Source organism: Brassica rapa, chromosome A01 (genome assembly GCF_000309985.2).
Source record: "Brassica rapa cultivar Chiifu-401-42 chromosome A01, CAAS_Brap_v3.01, whole genome shotgun sequence".
NCBI classification, from domain to species: Eukaryota; Viridiplantae; Streptophyta; class Magnoliopsida; order Brassicales; family Brassicaceae; genus Brassica; species Brassica rapa.
Genome location: NC_024795.2, coordinates 10,191,808 through 10,210,165, shown reverse-complemented (window position 1 = coordinate 10,210,165; position 18,358 = coordinate 10,191,808). Strand labels below are relative to the sequence as shown.

The window sequence follows — 18,358 nt, the reverse complement described above, 5'->3', positions numbered from 1 at the left end:
ATATTTTTATTTAAATCAGTTTTAATTAATTAATTTTATACTAAATAAATACATATTAGTATATTTTACAATTATTTATTATGATGTGAAATATGTGATACTCTTTGCAAAATAGAGAGAATATATTTTGATATTATTTATGTGATTGTGCTTCTTTCTTCAGTGCTTTTCCAGCACTTGGAAAAGTCTTCTCATTCAGAGCCATAAATGAATTCGTCTCATTGTAATTATAAATATAAAGTTATCTTTTAAATTTAAACCTTCTCATTTGAACATTGTATTAAAAAATTTAGTCTTCTTTCAGTGATACATTTATACTATGCACATTTGCAGATATGAAATAAATCTTAGTATTATTTCCGATTGTAAACAAAATTTTCGCATTTACAAATTGTCAACAAAACTTCTGGAAATGAATCTTTCCATTTGCAATTGTAAAAGTAGTATACTTTCATTTGCATTATAGACTACAATTGTTAACGTAGCTCTTCTAAAATATCTAAACTTGCAATCATGACGAAGATATAAATCAATTTTTTTCTAAGAAAATCAATTTATTTACAATTTGTTTTTTTTAATATATATATAGAATGAAGTTGAACAAGTAAACGGGAAGAAATTTGACCGTTGATTAGGGACAACGAAGAAGAGCATAGGAATATTTGGCCAGGAATGCACGTGTGGGTGGACAAGAGCGCACGTGTGCTTTGCTGTCATGGGTGGTGTGGTTCGTTTAGGAATGTGTGCGCCACGTCGGTTCCACATGGGTGGCTATATCGCACGCGCCAACTTGGTCCTTTTTTATTACAAGCATTCCTTGAAGCTTCTTCATATTCTCTACTTCACCATCTCATATTTTTAAAAGAAAACATAGATTCCCAAACCATTATTTAGTTTTTTATAAAACTAATCATGTCGATACTAGAATCTCAATAATAACGCAGGTATAACAGTAATATTCACAACATATGATTCCTTAAAATAATATATAATATATATCGATCAAGAATTAATAAAACATTTACGTGAAATTATTTCTTTTTACTGCTAGCCATCTTTCTTGCTCATTATTTAAGATGCCAACTAGATTTTGACCCGCCTTTAAAAGGGCGGGTATATTTTTTGTTTTATTTTATTGTAAAATATTAATTTTCTGTCTCATATTTTTCTTTGTAATGATATTTGTATTTTTCTGTAATCATATGTGTTAAATTTTTAATTACTATTAGTAAGAGGTTTTGATAATTTGATTGAATTTGTGATGTTGGATACTCTACATGTGCTATCGTTAAAATTATATGGTTTTCATTTTTTTTATTTCATGTATAATTATAATAATGTTATAATTATACATAATAATTTGCCATGACGTTAAATATGACTTTTGTAAATTTTGATCCAGGGCCACGTGAATTGTTAAAAATCGCGACAACGTCTTAATTGGCTTAATTGGTTCAAACGCAGCGGTTGCGGTTGCGGTTGTGGGAGTTTGTGGATGCGGACGGTTGCGGTTTCTAGCGGTTTTAAGAGATTTGTACGATTGGTACTGCGGTTAAAAATTGGTGCGTTTGCGGGTGACTTATGACTGGTTAACTACCAAATGTGGTAACAGTCAAATAATAAATTAACAATATTTACATTTAATATAATTATAAAAATATCAAAAATCATAAAATTATAATAAATATAAAATTTATATTTAGAAAGTTATAATTTTAATTTTTGAAAATTTATTGAAATTTTTTTTATTATAAAATTTTATAATATTAATTAAAATATAATAGATATATGTTAATATTTTCATAATCTCAATTTTAAATTTTTTATTAAATAATTTTACTTTTGTATATATATTGTTTTAAAAAAAAAATTTTACCCTCCCGCAACCGTCCGCAACCGCAAACGTTAGCTGGAGCCAGCTTTTGAATTTATGAGATTCGTAGCGGTTTGAAGCGGTTTGAAGCGGTTTATAGCGATTTGAGTGATTGTTGCAAACCACCGACAACCGCTACCAACCGCAAAAGCTGCGTTTGGATTTAAATAAATAGTGACAATTTGGATTCTGACCCGCCCTTTTATTTTTTGTTTATTTTTTTTTTGAGAAATTTAATTTTTGTATTTGTGTTATTTTTGTAATCATATTTGTTTTTAGTATTAATTTAATTTAATATAATTTTTGGTAACTATATTAAATATGTCAAATTGCATAATTATATGTCATATGTATTTCAAAAATTATTTTTAAACTTTATTTTTAAAATTTGCAACATATTATATTTTCTTAGTAGTTACCTAACATAATTAGTCAAGAAAAATATTCGTATCCAAAAAATCTGACTCGGAATCGACCCAAAAATCAAAGTTTCATAATCTATTAGATTTGGCATATATACTTGAATGGTTCTTAAGAGATATCCGAAAACCAATATCAAATCCAACACGCACAGAAAACCGAACAAAAGTTTTGAAAAATATTTGAAAGATAATTTTTAATATATTTTGTTAAATATATATATGTAAATGGGTTAATAAGGTCTTCACTAAACATTTAACAAATATTTTTAATCGAATAACCTATTTAAAACCCGTTAAACTAAAACCCGTAGAATATATTTTTATAAATAATACTTCTATAATAATATCAACTGATCATGTTCCTAATTTAATAGAATAGATGGATTAAATAATTTAATTTTCTTATAAAAAAACTATCTAGAAAAATAAAATTTTTAAATAAATAGTGACAATTTGGATTTTGGTTAGATATGGAAGTTTTGTTGATTTTAAATTTTGGGGTCACAGGAGTACATATATTTCAGGATAATGAGTTAGATATAGGAGTTGTATATATATTTCACGAAATTTGTTGTCATTTATAAAATTTGTTGCCTTTATAATAGGAGTTTAATTGGTTGTGTAAGGTGGTTACGTAAAATTCTTAATTGAGTTTAGTAGAATAGATTTTTTAATTGAAAAATAGAAGTTTTATATGTTTGTAGTCCTTAAAAATAGGACATTAGTGGTTATGGAACTGCTTTGTTATTGTTGTTTACGTTTTATTTAAAAAGTGGCAATCAAATTTTCCTGAAAAGTAGGATTTTAGAATTGCTAGAACTGCCGTGAAAATTTAATAGTATTGATAAAGTGATATAAGCAGTTTTATGTAGATGATGTATATTTTTTTTAATTGGACTCAACTATTATCAATGGGACATGTTTCTGTTTTAATAGTATTGATGAGTATTTTCTTTGAAGTAGAATAAACTTTAGACAATCGAATTATTACATGTTCGAAAGACTATATAATATTCGAAAACATGATAGGGAAGTTAGGTCCAAACATTTAAAGTTCCCCAATGATGACATTAGCCTACAGCCAATTCTGTAGAGAATAATTAAGCTATGCATCAAACATGATTAACAAGATCGAGAATTATTAGTCCTACCGAAAAAGCAAAACACATATAAACGCATCAAATGATTACATCATTAGAAAATACGATTAGTAATTTTAAAACAAATTATTCTTGATTATTTGCTTTTTTTTTACGTACTGGTTGAGAGTACTCTGTGGTTTTAAGATAAAACGTCACATGTATATAATGTCCGAGTTCAGAAAGAAAATTACTTCTGTAGGAATCGAGATTCTATTTTCTTAGATTATTTGATACTGCTAATCAAAATGTTGATTTATGTTACTACAAGTTCAAAACAAAGTATAGATATTTTTTTTTGTCAACAACAAAGTATAGATATTTACCATAACAAATTTCTAGTTGTAAAAAAAAACTATATTTTCCAAATTTTGCGCATAATGATGATTACAAAGAAGTGAAAATGATTGTGGCGCGTAGAACCAAATAATAAATGTCTGCGCGTGAGGAAACAAAAGGAAACCCACGGCCGGGTCGAGTGTTTTCGGGTCCCTTATAGGCCCGTGAGTAGACCCACCTGCCCATGTTACTCTCTCGAGCCCAAAACTGTAGATTTATTAATTTTTTGAGTTCATTAATTCATAAACCCTAACAAATCATCTCTCACTTTTTTTTTGCTAAATTAACAAATCATATTTGTGAAAGTCCATTGTTGAGTTGTTTGATTAAGAATTTATTAATGGTTTTACACCAGTAAATCTACATTTCGAGTCAAAGAAAATGTAGAATTATGCTAACGAAATATAACTTACAAGAAATCTGCAGCATAACGCAATGTGAATTCGATAGGACAACTCAGGTGATGCAGTTATATACGTATATTCTCATAGTCATATGTATATCCTCATAAGGCAGCGTCAGAAAAAAAAATATCTTTCCACGGTGAAAAATATACTTCTCAATTTTTCTTGTCAACAATAGAGATTATATACTAAAACGTATTGTGGTTGGTAATTCAGAGGTAAATTTGGGACTAGGCGTTTTAAATCATAGTTTACATTCTATTATGTAGAAATTTCTAAATTTCTTTTACAATGAAATGCAATTAGTATTACAAAGGAATTATGATATTTGTATCTTAACTGATTTCTTATTATAAGTTTGTTATTCAATATTACGTTCTAAAATATTACCTTTTTATAATGGATCTGAAAGTATACAATTTTTTTTACATGAACATAGCTAGAGGAACAGTCAATTAGTATTGGATCCATGAGTATGGTGTTGTTGTAATGATAGATCCCGCATCCCACATGGATATGATTGGATCACAACAGTTGATTGGCCCACAGCTTTGAAGGAGTTCAGATTCATGTGGATTGTGTTTTGTACCAACCACTTGATTTAGTCAATTTTTATCATTATTTGATCAACAATTTTTTTTTTGCTAAAATTGATCAACAAATTATTGCCAACTATTTCTTTGATATTTGGTCTCATCCGTGTGTGATCTTGACTGATTGAGTTTCTTTTCTTATAATATATACCCTTTTATAGAAAGTCCATCAAAACTAAATTGAAACAATCTTTTTCAGTAAATACAATTTGTGATGCCTGATGTTACACACTAAGAATGATATCACTGAGAGAAAGAATGGTTGTTTTCTTATAAAATCTATGCAAGTTTGTGGGAATTTGTAAAAAATTATATATAAGTTCATATATATAACCAAACTATGTACATCGTGAATATAAATGATTATTTAGAAAAATATCAGCAATTATTTAAGCAATTAACAACGCGAAGAAGAAATTATATCAAAATAACCTTTTCTTTACTGGCATGGTCTCAAATTAATGCAATAATGAGTCTTCGTGGATGTCCTCAAATCATGAGTTTTACAAGACAATAGACGTATTCCTCCATATTCCATGTACTAGAGTATTTGACTAGAGCCATTTTTACCTATATATGTATGAGTTATTTACACTATAAGGCAGTTTATGAGTTTTTATCACATTATAAGGCAGTTATTGCTACTAAAGCAGTTTTTTATAACTACAAGCTAACTATATTTATTCTTGAAACTAAATAGGTCCCACAATTTTTAATTTTAGTTTTATTTTCTCTTTTTTTAACAGAGAAACAATTTTAATGGCTGAGAAACTCCAAAAAGAAATTCTGGAAAACAGTGGCTTTAATGAAAAAAATGATGAAAATTAAGAAGTTGACCGGCCGTGAAACTTCTTTTCCGTCATTCTTTGCAATTCTCCGTCATCACCTGAAGCCGCGAGCTTTGAGCCTTTATCTTCCCCATGAAATCAAGCCATGATCTCTTCATACCACCACGATTCATCACCATCAGATCGCCTTCTTGGAGCTGTAAGAATAGCCATGACCGGTTCGAGCTTCTCCGACACGGATCTCCTTCGTCGCAAAAGCTCGAGGACCAACAATGGCCACTTTTGGCTTTATTTCACATCTGGTCCCTCGACTTTTGAGTATATTCATATCTGCCCCAAAAGTTTCTGATATGCAATTATATCCTTTTCAAATTGAATCCTCACTTTTTAATTGTACATACCATACCTTCCATGATTACACGAACGAATCCTTGAACTTCTGGAAGTTTTCTATTGGACTTTTAACTTTGCAAATTGCATAAATAGCTTCTTAATTTAGTCTTAAACTTTCAATTATTCACTTTAAATATATCATTGTAACAAAGTAAACATGTTCCATTAAAGTTCCAATAGAGTTGTTAACGACAATGATTTTTAAATCAGCTATTGATCTCTGTGTATTCATGCATCTCACTTGCTAAAACATCTACATGTACACAGAGGTTTCTAGTGTTGTACACATGTACACGATCATATTTGTTGTACAAATAGTACGCCACCAACCTTTAATGTACACATGTCTAGCGAATGCACACAAATTTACAACATATTAGACATCTAACATAAGTCTCAAATATTTGTGTACATGTAAATATCTGATAAAATATAATATGTATATTATACAAGTTAGCCGTTGTCGATAGTTAAAAACATATATGTGTACATGTAAATTTCTTTTGAAAGTATATATGTTAAACATGCGAACACCTTTAGATGTGTTTTAAAAAGAAAGAAAACCTTCCAAACCTAGCTTTCAATGCATAAGCATGTGTGCCTGTGAAATATTTTTTGCAAATCTCGTTCGATCAATTTGTTTCAATATGGGATCATGCTTCAATGTAGAAAGATAGTTGTTTTATGTACAATTTTATTTTGTACAGCTCATGTCATGTACACGTGTACATGTGTACATGGTTACATATGCACAAATTACATATGTGTACATGTGTACATCTTTGCAGATATTTCACTGTCCACATGTACACAATTTTACAAAATTCACCTATGCACCAATAGATTTGTACACTGAATTGGTTTTAACATATGTTGGTGGTTTGAATATTAGAACAACCAATAATTGTCTGTAAGACTTGTCGGCTCAGTTGGTAAGTGAATGTGTTTTTAATCAACATACCCGAGTTCGATCTCACTTAAAAACTGTTTTTTTTTTATTTTTCTGTTTTTTCAGTGAGGGGCAGAATTGTAATTATGTCATCTCCTCCTTCTCTGTAACCTATCTGCGATTTATCAAACTCAAAAATGGCGGCCTCCACATTTTTCTAGTTTTTTCATTCGTTTTCATCACTATTTAGTCATTTCAAATGAAACTTTACAGATCTAAATTAGATTTGAAAATTTTAAGGTTTAATTGCATCAACCGAATTGGATCGACTCGCCCCCTTTTCAATGTTACGCGGGTCACACAGCAGCTGGTGGATATGGCGGAGGTGGTCCGGGATATTGTGGATACGGACCAGGTGACGGTGGTGTTTTGATCGGTGGTGAAGCTGGGTTTTGGGTCCGATGGTGATTTTGGTGCTGGAGTCATCATTGGTAGTGGTGGTGGTGTGGCTGTGTGTGGTTGTGGGTGTTGTGTATCTGTTAGAACTCAGAAGGAATTATGAATTAAGAGAGAGAAGAATAGAAGATATTGAATGACAAAAAAAATCGATAAAATGAAAATTATTTGGGTCATTCACCAGTCTAGTTACGAATGTACTTATTTAGTTAGAAATAAGAGAACATGTTAGAAGAAACTGTCCTAGTAGCAGAATGTGACTTATCTACTAATAATAGCAATCCCAATTAATTCCAAAGGTTGTGAGTCCACTTATGTTGAAAGGTTGTGTCTTTTGAAAAAGAAGTGTAAAGGGTTGTGTCTTTTCTAAAAGTTTTATGTTGGAAGGTTGTGTCTTTTTCAATTAATTTATAAGGTTGTGAATCCACTTATGTTGAAAGGTTGTGTCTTTTGAAAAAGTAGTGTAAAGGGTTGTGTCTTTTCTAAAAGTTCTATGTTGTAAGGTTGTGTCTTTTCCAATTAATTCCTAAGGTTGTGAACTTCAATTATGTTGAAAGGTTGTGTCTTTTAAAAAATATGTGTAGAGAGTTGTGTCTTTTCTAAAAGTTATATGTTGTAAGGTTGTGTCCTTCTAAAAATAGTCTAAAAGTTGTGACTATTCACTAGTTATGTTAATAGAAAGATGGAAACTGTCTTTCCGTGTAATATTTTCTATATGGAGTGTAATATTTTCTATATGTATCATGTATGTAATGTAACTATTTGTTGCTAAATAAAAAACGGGGATTGCGCCACATATATCCTCAAATCCTCATAACATGGGGGGCTTTTGCGCACGAATTTGTAAGAACATAAATAATTAGTGTAACTGGTAAATAAATATGGAATTTGTGGAATTTAAAATAAATGGAATGGTAGGAATGAAATACAGCAAAAAATGGAATGATTTTCTTTGTATTTTCTCTATTTATTTTTGGAATTGATGGAATGAGTATTCCATTCCATTTATGTCAAATGGTAATTTTTTTTATGGAATTAATGGAATATGTCATTCTACATCATTCCATTCCAAATATTTACAATCCAGTTGCAGCCAAAATATATTGAAAATTTGAGTGTAGAATAGATTTGAAACTAGACTTTGGATTCCATACATAATGGAATAACTTTTAGGTTATGTCTTATGGAAATAGTTAACTAAAGAGAGGACCTATATGATGTAGTATAAGAGACTAATAGTAAAAGAAGAAGAAAAAGAAAAAGAGAAGACAAAGAGGGAACAAGTTGGGGATAAAATAATAGAGATGTCAAAAGGCCATTATAGATTATAATTGGCCAACCTGACAAGCTTTCATTTCATTCAACTCCTATATTAATCACCTCTCTTCATCCCCATTTCACATCTCTCTATCTCTCTCTCTCCATAAGAACCCTAGAGGTTGATCGTGTCGTCCTCTTTACACTTCCTCCACTTTCAAAGTTAGAGCCTTTGAGGCAAATTCAGCACTTCGAAGGTTTCTTTTGTCATTTCTACCCATAAAGTTCAAAACGTTTTATATTCTCATCTACCAAAACCTTACTGTTTGAAGTTCTTGAGGAAAACTAATATTCAAGGCCTAATATATATAATATCATGATGATGGGAAAAGATGATTTGGGTTTAAGTCTGAGCTTGGGGTTTGCACAAAATCAACATCCTCTCCAGCTAAATCTCAAACCTACTTCTTCACCAATGTCTAATCACCAGATGTTCCCATGGAACCAGACCTTTGTATCCTCCTCAGGTACGTTTATTTCTTCTACAAACCTTTTTCACCAAGAAACAAACAGATCTCGAAATGACCCATTTCCCCTTTTCTGCAGATCATCAAAACCATCAATCTCTAAGGAAAATTGACGTGAACAGCTTGCCGTCGACGGTGGAGTTGGAGGAAGAGACCGGAGTTTCTTCCCCAAACAGCACGATCTCGAGCACCGTGAGCGGCAAGAGGAGGAGCGAGAGACAAGGTAGCGGAGATGACCTAGACATCGCTCTGGACCGATCTTCCTCACGTGGAACCTCCGACGAAGAAGAAGAATATGGAGGAGAGGCTTGTAGAAAGAAGCTCAGGCTATCCAAAGATCAATCTGCTGTTCTCGAAGACACTTTCAAGGAGCACAACACTCTCAATCCCGTAAGTAATCATTTCCACCCTCAGAGTATTCTATTCTCTAGTATAAAAATAATCTGATCTAACAAGGGCTTTATGGTAAATCTACAGAAACAGAAGCTGGCTTTGGCTAAGAAGCTAGGTTTAACCGCAAGACAAGTGGAAGTGTGGTTCCAAAACAGAAGAGCAAGGTGAGAGTCAAAGAACTCATAATAGGATATTAAATGACCGTTTTAACCCTTTAGAGCAATGTTTATTTAACATATACAACCATTTTTTTGTGGACAACAGGACAAAGTTGAAGCAAACCGAAGTAGATTGCGAGTATTTGAAGAGATGCGTAGAGAAATTGACAGAAGAGAACAGACGGCTCGAGAAAGAGGCAGCGGAACTAAGGGCACTAAAGCTTTCACCGGGGTTGTATGGTAAGATGAGTCCACCGACCACGCTTCTCATGTGTCCATCATGCGAACGCGTGGGCGGACCATCGAACCACAGCCAAAGGTCGGTGTCTTTGAACCCGTGGCTCCAAATGGCCCATGGGTCAACTTTTGATGTCAAGCATCCTAGGTCTTAACTTTATTCCGGTTCTGTGGGTTATATGATTAATTATGTGGGTCATTGTACTTTTTAGATTATTGACTCTCGTTATGTATCCTTAAAAGCTTTTTCATTTTTAAAAACTACTTAAATCTGATTAAATTAGTTGTTCTTGTCTTCTTGATGACAAACAAAACATAAAAGAATGGGGAAAACAATTTATTCCTTTTTTCTCAGATCTTCTTTAAACGCACTACCGTGTTGACAAAATGATGGCCTCTATCTTCATTTACGTTTGACAAAGATCATGCTAAAAGAAGAAGAAAAAGATCATGCTGAAATGTCATAAAAGAATAATGAATTTAGGAATGGCACATACAGAAAAAAATCAAACGTCAGGTTAATGAAAATAGTAAGAACAAACTATAATTTATGAAATTTTAACCCAATGATGTTCCAATGACCAAGTATAATGAGAACAAAGTATAATTTATGAAATTCTACTGGGTCTTACTAGGGCCAACTTAGTGGGACAAATTTTACAGCCGAAGTAGCGGCTAAAATAATCGGTTTGACTCAATTCATTATGCAATTCTTGGGATTCTTGAGGGAAGGAATTGGGTGATGAATAACATTTATTTGGTCTCTCTAGGATCTGAGGAAAACTTAAGTGAAAAGCTTGGTCTCATAAACATGGAGTTTTGGTGACTTTCTTTATATTTCCATGTTTAAATTAGTGAAAAGCAGAACTAGTCTCTCGTATTCTGTAATTAAAGATTACTAGCCATAAGGACCATAATCACAATTCGACTCTGTATTGTGTACAGATGACAGACATGGACCAATACTATCTAACGACGCAATGTTATCACAATGTTCGATATGATCACTGACGAATTCAAACCAAAGAACCTAGTTTATTCAGTCTGTAATCAAAGAACAAACACTATCTTCATCGGCCTTATTGTAGTAAAACATATCCTAAGAAATGGTAAACAACAATATATATGCAAAAACAAAATATAAACAAGAAACTGAAGCTTATCAAGTGTTTCATGTCGGATTGGTTGAAGCTTACAACTAATTGTTGTTGGGCCCACTCGAGAGCGGGTCCCTCCAAAAATAGGCGTATGCCACTTAAGCATGGAGAGCACACGGTATTCTTTAGTAAAAGGCGAAAGAATAGTTCGCTTTGTGCTCACCACATGGCTGCGTGGTTTGAGCTCTGTGAAGGTGATATGTATTTATAGTACTTCTTCTACTGCTTATTTCTCCCAGTCTCCCGATGTGGGACTGTTAAAGGAAAGGACCGCCACAAAGGCGGCTGCTGAATTAATATTACTCTTCGTGGGCTTTTATGGGCCTGGAATAAGTTTGGTTTTTAAATATAAAGGGTTATCTTTCCTCGTTTGCCAGTAAAACCCATAACTCATGTTCACGAAATCAAAATGCACATTATATATTCGTTTTTCATTTTTTCAGCTAATGTAGAAGGATTTGTAAATCTGCATTATGTCCTCTATCATAATAAGACTGAAGAATGAGATATATAGTCTATATGAGAGAAAAAAAGAGTTGAAAGACATAAATGTTAAAGATACAACTTTAAACTAATTAACGGTTATAATCTGAAAACTACTTAATAAACACTTTAAAATTTGACACACAGTCTAATAAGCTTATGAAAAAGTTATAATTATCAAACACACCCGTTAAAGATATTTATTGTGATTCTTATTATTAACAGATAAAGACAAATGATGAAACTTTTGTTATCATAATTATTACAAGGATCAATAGTTCAAAAAAAAATTATTACATTGATCAAGAAAAAGTTCTTCTTCGGAAATGGCATACTAATGAGGCCCTTATTCATGAATTTAGGTTGATCTACATCAAGAAGAAAATGCAAGCTGGTTTTGCAGGTAAGGCACGACGTATTTCACAACGTCATCATGCGCCATTTCGAGGTGATCTCCAGGGACACCGACAAACTTCACTTTTCCAGCATCATCCAGTGTTTTCAGACCAATCCAGTCCTCAGTATATAGCTTTGTCTGAAAAAAACATATTTTCAGAAACAAGTGGGGTTGGCTAATGATGAGAAACAGAAATGAAACTGAGGATGATGAGTTTAAGGTTTTCACCTTTTGAGGAGGCAAAAGAGGTGCTGTAGCTCCTTCAGGGTAAAATCCGAACCAACAAGTTTCTCTAGGAACTACTATTGTATCACCCTCGAACTGTTATTAAGAAAAAATTAAAAAACAAAGATTCATGAGTTAATCATCCAACAATGTTGTTCAAGGATCATTGGTTTTAGGAGACAGCACCATAACTAGGACCAAGTTGTGCAAGTATTAGAGATATGTTGGGCCGGAAGATATGTATCTTACGGACCAAGTCTGTGAAGCCTGTGAAACCCATGAAGACCCTCAAGAATAAAATGAAAGACTTGAAGAACAAGTTACTCTCAAGATATTCTAGCATATTTACATTAAGTGTTTAGGAAAGTTAGCATTATCTAGTGTTAACATTATGTTAATGTTACTACTATATATATGCATATTGTATTCTCTTATTAAACACAACACAATAATATATCTATTCTATTATAATTTACATGGTATCAGAGCATTCGATTCTTAGGGATCAAAATTAAGCTTCCGCGTTATAAGTTTTAAACTTCGAAGATGCTTATCATCGGTGGTGTTGATGATGGCAAAGAAGGTGGTGACGACGATCCAGATGAAGACGTCAACGTCAAGTTCTCTCATTAGGGATACTTCTTAATAATAAGTATCAGGGTTTTGTTAAGTATGTTATTTAAGTCAAAGGATTTATTATTATTATTTTTTTTTTTTTCTATTTTGGTGAATGCTTGAGAATTATTGAGGGTTAAGGTTTGTAGTTTCACATGGGTTATTTTCTATCTGAGATTTTTCTATAGTTTAGAATTTCTCAAGAGTTGTTTTCTCATAGTTTGGGATTTATTGGTTATAGTTTAACCATTACGGGGGAGTTCTAGTTGAACGCTCAAATTCTTAGGTCAGTTTTTTTTAGTCCGTGTTATGGACTGTCCAAGTCAAGGATAATTGTTTATGGAGTTGCAGTTGCGCCCACGAGATGTATTCTCATTGTCAAGACCGAAGAAGAGCTGAAGATTTCATCCCTCCTTGTCTAAGTTGAAGTTTATTCTCGAAGGAATCTACTGATTTGTTTTCCTCGACATAGTGTCCACGACATACGTGGTCTGCTTTGTGATTGCAGATTTGCGTGTTGCATCCCACGTTTGTCGTGCGGGGGAGTATTAGAGATATGTTGGGCCGGAAGATATGTATCTTACGGACCAAGTCTGTGAAGCCTGTGAAACCCATGAAGACCCTCAAGAATAAAAGGAAAGACTTGAAGAACAAGTTACTCTCAAGATATTCTAGCATATTTACATTAAGTGTTTAGGAAAGTTAGCATTATCTAGTGTTAACATTATATTAATGTTACTACTATATATATGCATATTGTATTCTCTTATTAAACACAACACAATAATATATCTATTCTATTATAATTTACAGCAAGCTAGTGAAACGTTCTTTATAAGTGGAGTTCCTCTCGTTAGGTCTCTCATTGTTGAGCTTTGGTAGAAACTTGCTGTGTTCCATATACTCTGATATTTCCTGTGAATAAGATAACAAACGCTTAGCTCTACTAAGTTATTCATATAAACATTTAAGAATTAGAGTTTGTACAGTAGAAAAAAAAGAGAGATAAAAAAAACATTTAAGAATTAGAAAAAAAAAAAAACATTTAAGAATTAGAGTTTGTACAGTAGCGAGTTTGATATATCCACATGGAGCAATATGGTCCTGCATAGTCATTAGAAGGTGTTGTTAATGAAGTGTACTAATAATGGTTTAAGATCTTGATTAGAAATAGAAGAAGAGAGAGAGAGAGAGAGAGAGAGAGAGAGAGAGAGAGAGATAAGGTGTACTTGAGCAGAGTCGCTGTAGACCTCTGTTTCCTGCAGCTGGCAAAGTGGATAACTCTAAACAGAGAAGTTTATTGTTGTTATTATGAATCTAACTTGTTGTTAAGACAAAAGAGACAAGGAAAAAAGGGACGAGAACTTACAGCTCCCGCAGGACACTTGGGAATGATGGAGATGCCAGCATGAGGACCTCCCAAGGAAACATAGTTGAGGACAGGAGGAGCATCGTCACAGAACTCAATCAAACCTCTCGCGACCATGTTTCCTTGTGACTGTGCAACAATGTTGTAACCTTGACTCAGCTCTTTCATCTGCTTAACTTTCTCACACGCTATACTCGCTTGCTGCATAAGGGGCATGTACATGGAATCTTTCTCACCATTTCCTATTTCTCTACAAGATAACAGAGGGAGAGAGTGAGATAAGCCCTTTAGCAAGATTTATGATGAAAACAAGAAGAGAATTTGAGTGTGTTGGGTCGGTACAAGCAGTAGCCAGGGGAGCTGGAGAGGTTCCTAAGGAGCTGTGTGAAGCTTCTAGCTTCAACGCTTGAGCATTGATCATTAATCCCTGTCTCAATCCTATCCATTAGGTTCAGTATCGATCAAAAAAAGAAAAAAGGAAGAAGATCTTTAATTACCGTGTAAGTGAATGAATGGAACAGAGATTGAAACCGGAGTGAAGAAGAAGATGGTGAAGGTTACAAAGATAGCAGATCGCTTGAAGCTCTTATCCATGGAAGAACTCAGAGAAATAACTATCGCTAATCTTGAGAAGAAGACAAAGAAGTACAGACTAGTCTATCTTCTTGTGGTTCAATCATATTTATAGAGACAGGCCTACGGTAAATTGCCTTTTTATTTGGTTGCTGGTTCTTACTTATTTTGTATAACCATGCATTTTAATGATTTTTTAGCTGAGTTAGAAAACACACCTTTTATTTTAAAGATTTTTATAAATTTATAAATCATACATTCTATTTTTAGTGGTAAAAAATAAACGTACTGTTAGTATAAATCGAGAAGGTAGTTAGTACTAGAAAAAGTAATATCAACAGGCAACAGCAAATGAATAAAAGAAGATGTTTTCACACTTTGTTCATCTTTTTCGTTTAGCCCCAACTAACGCTTACCATTAACAAAGCTCAGCTCAACTAACGCTTACCATTAAGAAATTTTAATTTACACAACAATAATTTTTTTTTTAATAACAGAAGATTTTTTCACACTTTGATCATCTTCTTCGTTTAGCTCAGCTCAACTAATGCTTACCATTAAAAAAAAAATTACACAACAACCATAATTATTTTTAATAAAAGAAGATGTTTTCCCACATTGATCATCTTCTTGGTTTAGCCCAGCTCAACTAATGCTTACCATTAAAAAAAAAACAATTTACACAACAATATATTTTTTTAATAACACAAGATATTTTCACACTTGATCATCTTCGTTTGGCTCAGCTCAACTAACGCTTACCATTAAGAAATTTTAATTTTCACAACAATAATTTTATTTTGAAATGGAAGATCATTTATCAATTGTGGTTGGTGTATGGCCGGGCCTTTAAACTCTCTTTAATATGTTGAAATGAAAGTATTAAAGACCGCGATGGCGCCATCCGTGGTTGGTGTTTGTTTTCTTTTTGACTTGAAAATTTAAATCATAGCCTTTATTTTCTTCACAAAAATATGCTGTAATCCAATAGAATGTAATAATTTTAAAAAATATTTGGATATATGAAGAAGAAAACATCGTATACATCCTATTATATAAAAGGATTTAAATACATTCAGTGTATGGAGTGCCGGTTTAGTCATATAGTACCTGTTGGAATAGTTTTCGCACCTGTTGAAAATTATTTATAAACGAAAACCATTTGCATAAAATTGGCTCTCTTTGATAAAATGAGAAGATAATCAAAGCATTTGTTTAGTTTATACTAAACTTCTTCACTTATTAATAAGATACCACTGTCTTCCATTAAATTTTGGTGGAGTCTGCATTAAGAAAGAAACGTAGGATTGTTCTGGAGGTAAGGCACGACGTGCTTTACAACGTCATCATGCGCCATCTGAAGGTGCTCTCCAGGGACACCAACAAACTTCACTTTTCCAGCAGCATCCAATGTTTTCAGACCAATCCAATCCTCCGTATAGAGCTTCGTCTGGAGAAAGAATACATAGTTTCAGAACACAAGTAGTTGATTGATGAACACGAAAATAAATGATAATATGAGGACCAGTTTAAGGTTTTCACCTGTTGAGGAGGCAAAAGTGGTGTTGTAGCTCCATCAGGGTAATATCCGAACCAACAACTTTCTTTAGGCATCACTACTTTATCACCCTGAAACTGTTTTAAGGAAAACGAAGAATAACAATATTATTTATGATCTAATCATCCAACAATCTTGTTCAAGAATTGGGTGGAATCTCAAGGATCATTAATTGGTTTAGGAGGCGCCACCATGACGAGGATCAAGTTGTGCAAGCTGGTGAAACGTTCTTTATAAATGGAGTTCCTCTCGTTAGGTCTCTCGTTGTTGAGCTTTGGCAGATACTTGGAGTGTTCCAGGTACTTTGACATCTCCTGAGAGCAAAATTACAAAGATTTTTGTCAATTGCAGGTATTCATTTAAGTAAGAAATTATTTGAGGTTTTGAGTTTTTACATTAGGAAGTTTGATATAACCACTTGGAGCAATATGATCCTGCAGATTCATTAGAAGGTGCTGTTACTAATAATGCTTTAAGATTTTGATTATATAAGAAGAAGAGAGAGAGAAAATGTGGTGTACCTGAACATAGTCGCTGTAGACATCTGTTCTCAGTAGCTGGCACACAGGAGACTTGGAAACAGAGAAGGAGAAACCCATTGTTGTTGTTGTTGTGATTAAGACACAGAGACAAAGAGAAAGGGAATATAAAAAAACTCACAGTACACTTGGGGATGTTGGCTATGCCAGCGTGAGGACCTCCTAAGGAAACATAGTTGAGGACAGGAGGAGCATTGTCACAGAACTCAATTAGGCCTCTAGCGACTAAGTTTCCTTGAGACTTGTTGGGGGTGGATTTACATTCTACCTCAAGGCCCATTAGACAATAAACTAGACTCATTTTACTATGAAGCCCTAGCTTCTTCTTTGTATAAATAGAGATACAACTCTCTTTATCAAAGGATCTCTTCTTCTCCATTTTAGACTAGAACACTTCTTACAAAGGGTTTATGGATTATTAGATTTATTTACACTTGTAATCCTACATGTAATACAATCTTAAATCAATAAACTCTTTTGATGTTCATTTTTCATTTGATTCTTTTAAGATTTCTCCTAAACTTCAAGAATCTAAGCTTTTATCTTTAGATTCTTTATTTGATTGATTCCAACAAACATCACAAAGATAAACACCATTTTTGGATCAAACAAGACTGTGCAACAATGTTGTAACCTTGACTCAACTCCTTCATCTGTTTCACTTTCTCACACGCTATACTCGCTTGTTGCGTAAGCGGCATGGACACGGAGTCTTGTTCTCCATTTCCTATTTCTCTATAAGATGACACATAAACCCACAGAGAGAAAGAGACAGAGATAAACCTTTTTTGGTAAAATTAGGATGAAGCAAGAAGAAGGTATGAGTTGAGTCCGTACAAGCAAGAGCCAGGGGAGCTGGAGAGGTTGCTAAGGAGCTGTGTGAAGCTAATCGTTCCACCATTGGAGCATTGATCTCGAATCCCTGTTCCAGTCAAAATGTTTTTAACTCGTTAAAAGTAGCAAACATAAAAGAGGAGATAGAGAAAGGATCGTTGATTACCGTGTAAAAGGATGAATGGAACGGAGATTGTAACCGGGATGAAGAAGACGAAGACTGACAAGGTCCTCACTAGGAGAGCACATCGTTGGAAACTCTTCATCATGCAACAACTCGAAGAAAGAATACTTTGATTTTGGAGGAATCTCAAGAAGCAACGAGGAAAGAAGTATAGGCTAGTCATTGCAGATCAATCTAATTTTTGTGCTTTAATCATAAATGCAAGGAAGAGAATTTATTACGTGGTAGTTGCCTGGTTGGTGACTTAATTCTTTGGAAGTTTAACCCCTTTTCTGGAATTGAATTTGCTGTTAATGAAAGAAACTTTATTTGATGAAAGTACTAGAGCATTTTTAAAAGTACACTCTATTTTTTGAAGTTTAAAGGTGTTTCAAACTTCATATTTTAAAGTTTAAAGGTGTTTTTTTTTCTAAAAGCAAAATTTTAAAATGAATTTCAAAAATATTTGGTACCTAATACGGAATTCGGATATCACACTTAAGTTTTTTTTTTTTTGTAGAATCTTATAATATATGGTATGAACCTCGTTAGATGAACCGGATACATATTCAAAATC

The 18,358-nt window shown here is 33.1% G+C and overlaps 3 protein-coding genes and 1 non-coding gene across 4 annotated transcripts; 1 reads left to right on the top strand and 3 right to left on the bottom strand.

The window, feature by feature from the left end:
- Nucleotides 1–7,914: 7,914 nt before the first annotated feature.
- Nucleotides 7,915–10,222, top strand: LOC103868148 (homeobox-leucine zipper protein HAT1). Its single transcript, XM_009146253.3, has 4 exons — nt 7,915–9,080; nt 9,160–9,470; nt 9,558–9,637; nt 9,738–10,222. Exons 1-4 carry the CDS (start codon nt 8,930–8,932, stop codon nt 10,021–10,023), a joined length of 828 nt encoding a protein of 275 aa, XP_009144501.1. The 5' UTR covers nt 7,915–8,929; the 3' UTR covers nt 10,024–10,222.
- Nucleotides 10,223–11,078: 856 nt separating this feature from the next.
- LOC117129036 lies at nt 11,079–11,198 on the bottom strand. The gene has a single exon (XR_004452609.1). It is a non-coding gene; the product is annotated as a U5 spliceosomal RNA (small nuclear RNA).
- A 500-nt stretch (nt 11,199–11,698) lies between these two features.
- On the bottom strand, nt 11,699–14,861 carry LOC103868136 (palmitoyl-protein thioesterase 1-like). Its single transcript, XM_033283697.1, has 9 exons — nt 14,612–14,861; nt 14,457–14,541; nt 14,115–14,364; nt 13,975–14,028; nt 13,811–13,849; nt 13,563–13,660; nt 12,317–12,341; nt 12,134–12,226; nt 11,699–12,043 (listed from the first exon to the last, which is right to left on the bottom strand). The coding sequence occupies exons 1-9, from the start codon at nt 14,706–14,708 to the stop codon at nt 11,882–11,884; spliced, it is 903 nt and encodes a 300-aa protein (XP_033139588.1). The 5' UTR covers nt 14,709–14,861; the 3' UTR covers nt 11,699–11,881.
- Nucleotides 14,862–15,685: 824 nt separating this feature from the next.
- Nucleotides 15,686–18,045, bottom strand: LOC103868101 (palmitoyl-protein thioesterase 3). Its single transcript, XM_033283686.1, has 9 exons — nt 17,785–18,045; nt 17,622–17,706; nt 17,400–17,519; nt 16,906–17,026; nt 16,767–16,817; nt 16,641–16,679; nt 16,437–16,559; nt 16,230–16,322; nt 15,686–16,137 (listed from the first exon to the last, which is right to left on the bottom strand). Exons 1-9 carry the CDS (start codon nt 17,963–17,965, stop codon nt 15,976–15,978), a joined length of 975 nt encoding a protein of 324 aa, XP_033139577.1. The 5' UTR covers nt 17,966–18,045; the 3' UTR covers nt 15,686–15,975.
- Nucleotides 18,046–18,358: the final 313 nt, after the last annotated feature.

What these genes read in the sequence shown, in the direction of transcription:
- LOC103868148 (XM_009146253.3), top strand. Translation starts at nt 8,930, where the DNA reads ATGATGATGGGAAAAGATGATTTGGGTTTAAGTCTGAGCTTGGGGTTT. An exon ending in GACCTTTGTATCCTCCTCAG is followed by an intron (nt 9,081 to 9,159) that starts GTACGTTTATTT and finishes CCTTTTCTGCAG; the next exon opens with ATCATCAAAACCATCAATCT. An exon ending in AGCACAACACTCTCAATCCC is followed by an intron (nt 9,471 to 9,557) that starts GTAAGTAATCAT and finishes GTAAATCTACAG; the next exon opens with AAACAGAAGCTGGCTTTGGC.
- LOC103868136 (XM_033283697.1), bottom strand. Translation starts at nt 14,708, where the DNA reads ATGGATAAGAGCTTCAAGCGATCTGCTATCTTTGTAACCTTCACCATC. An exon ending in AGCTCCCCTGGCTACTGCTT is followed by an intron (nt 14,365 to 14,456) that starts GTACCGACCCAA and finishes GTTATCTTGTAG; the next exon opens with AGAAATAGGAAATGGTGAGA. An exon ending in GATATATCAAACTCGCTACT is followed by an intron (nt 13,661 to 13,810) that starts GTACAAACTCTA and finishes TCTTATTCACAG; the next exon opens with GAAATATCAGAGTATATGGA.
- LOC103868101 (XM_033283686.1), bottom strand. Translation starts at nt 17,965, where the DNA reads ATGACTAGCCTATACTTCTTTCCTCGTTGCTTCTTGAGATTCCTCCAA. An exon ending in TCCATTCATCCTTTTACACG is followed by an intron (nt 17,707 to 17,784) that starts GTAATCAACGAT and finishes TGACTGGAACAG; the next exon opens with GGATTCGAGATCAATGCTCC. An exon ending in ACAACTTGATCCTCGTCATG is followed by an intron (nt 16,323 to 16,436) that starts GTGGCGCCTCCT and finishes TCCTTAAAACAG; the next exon opens with TTTCAGGGTGATAAAGTAGT.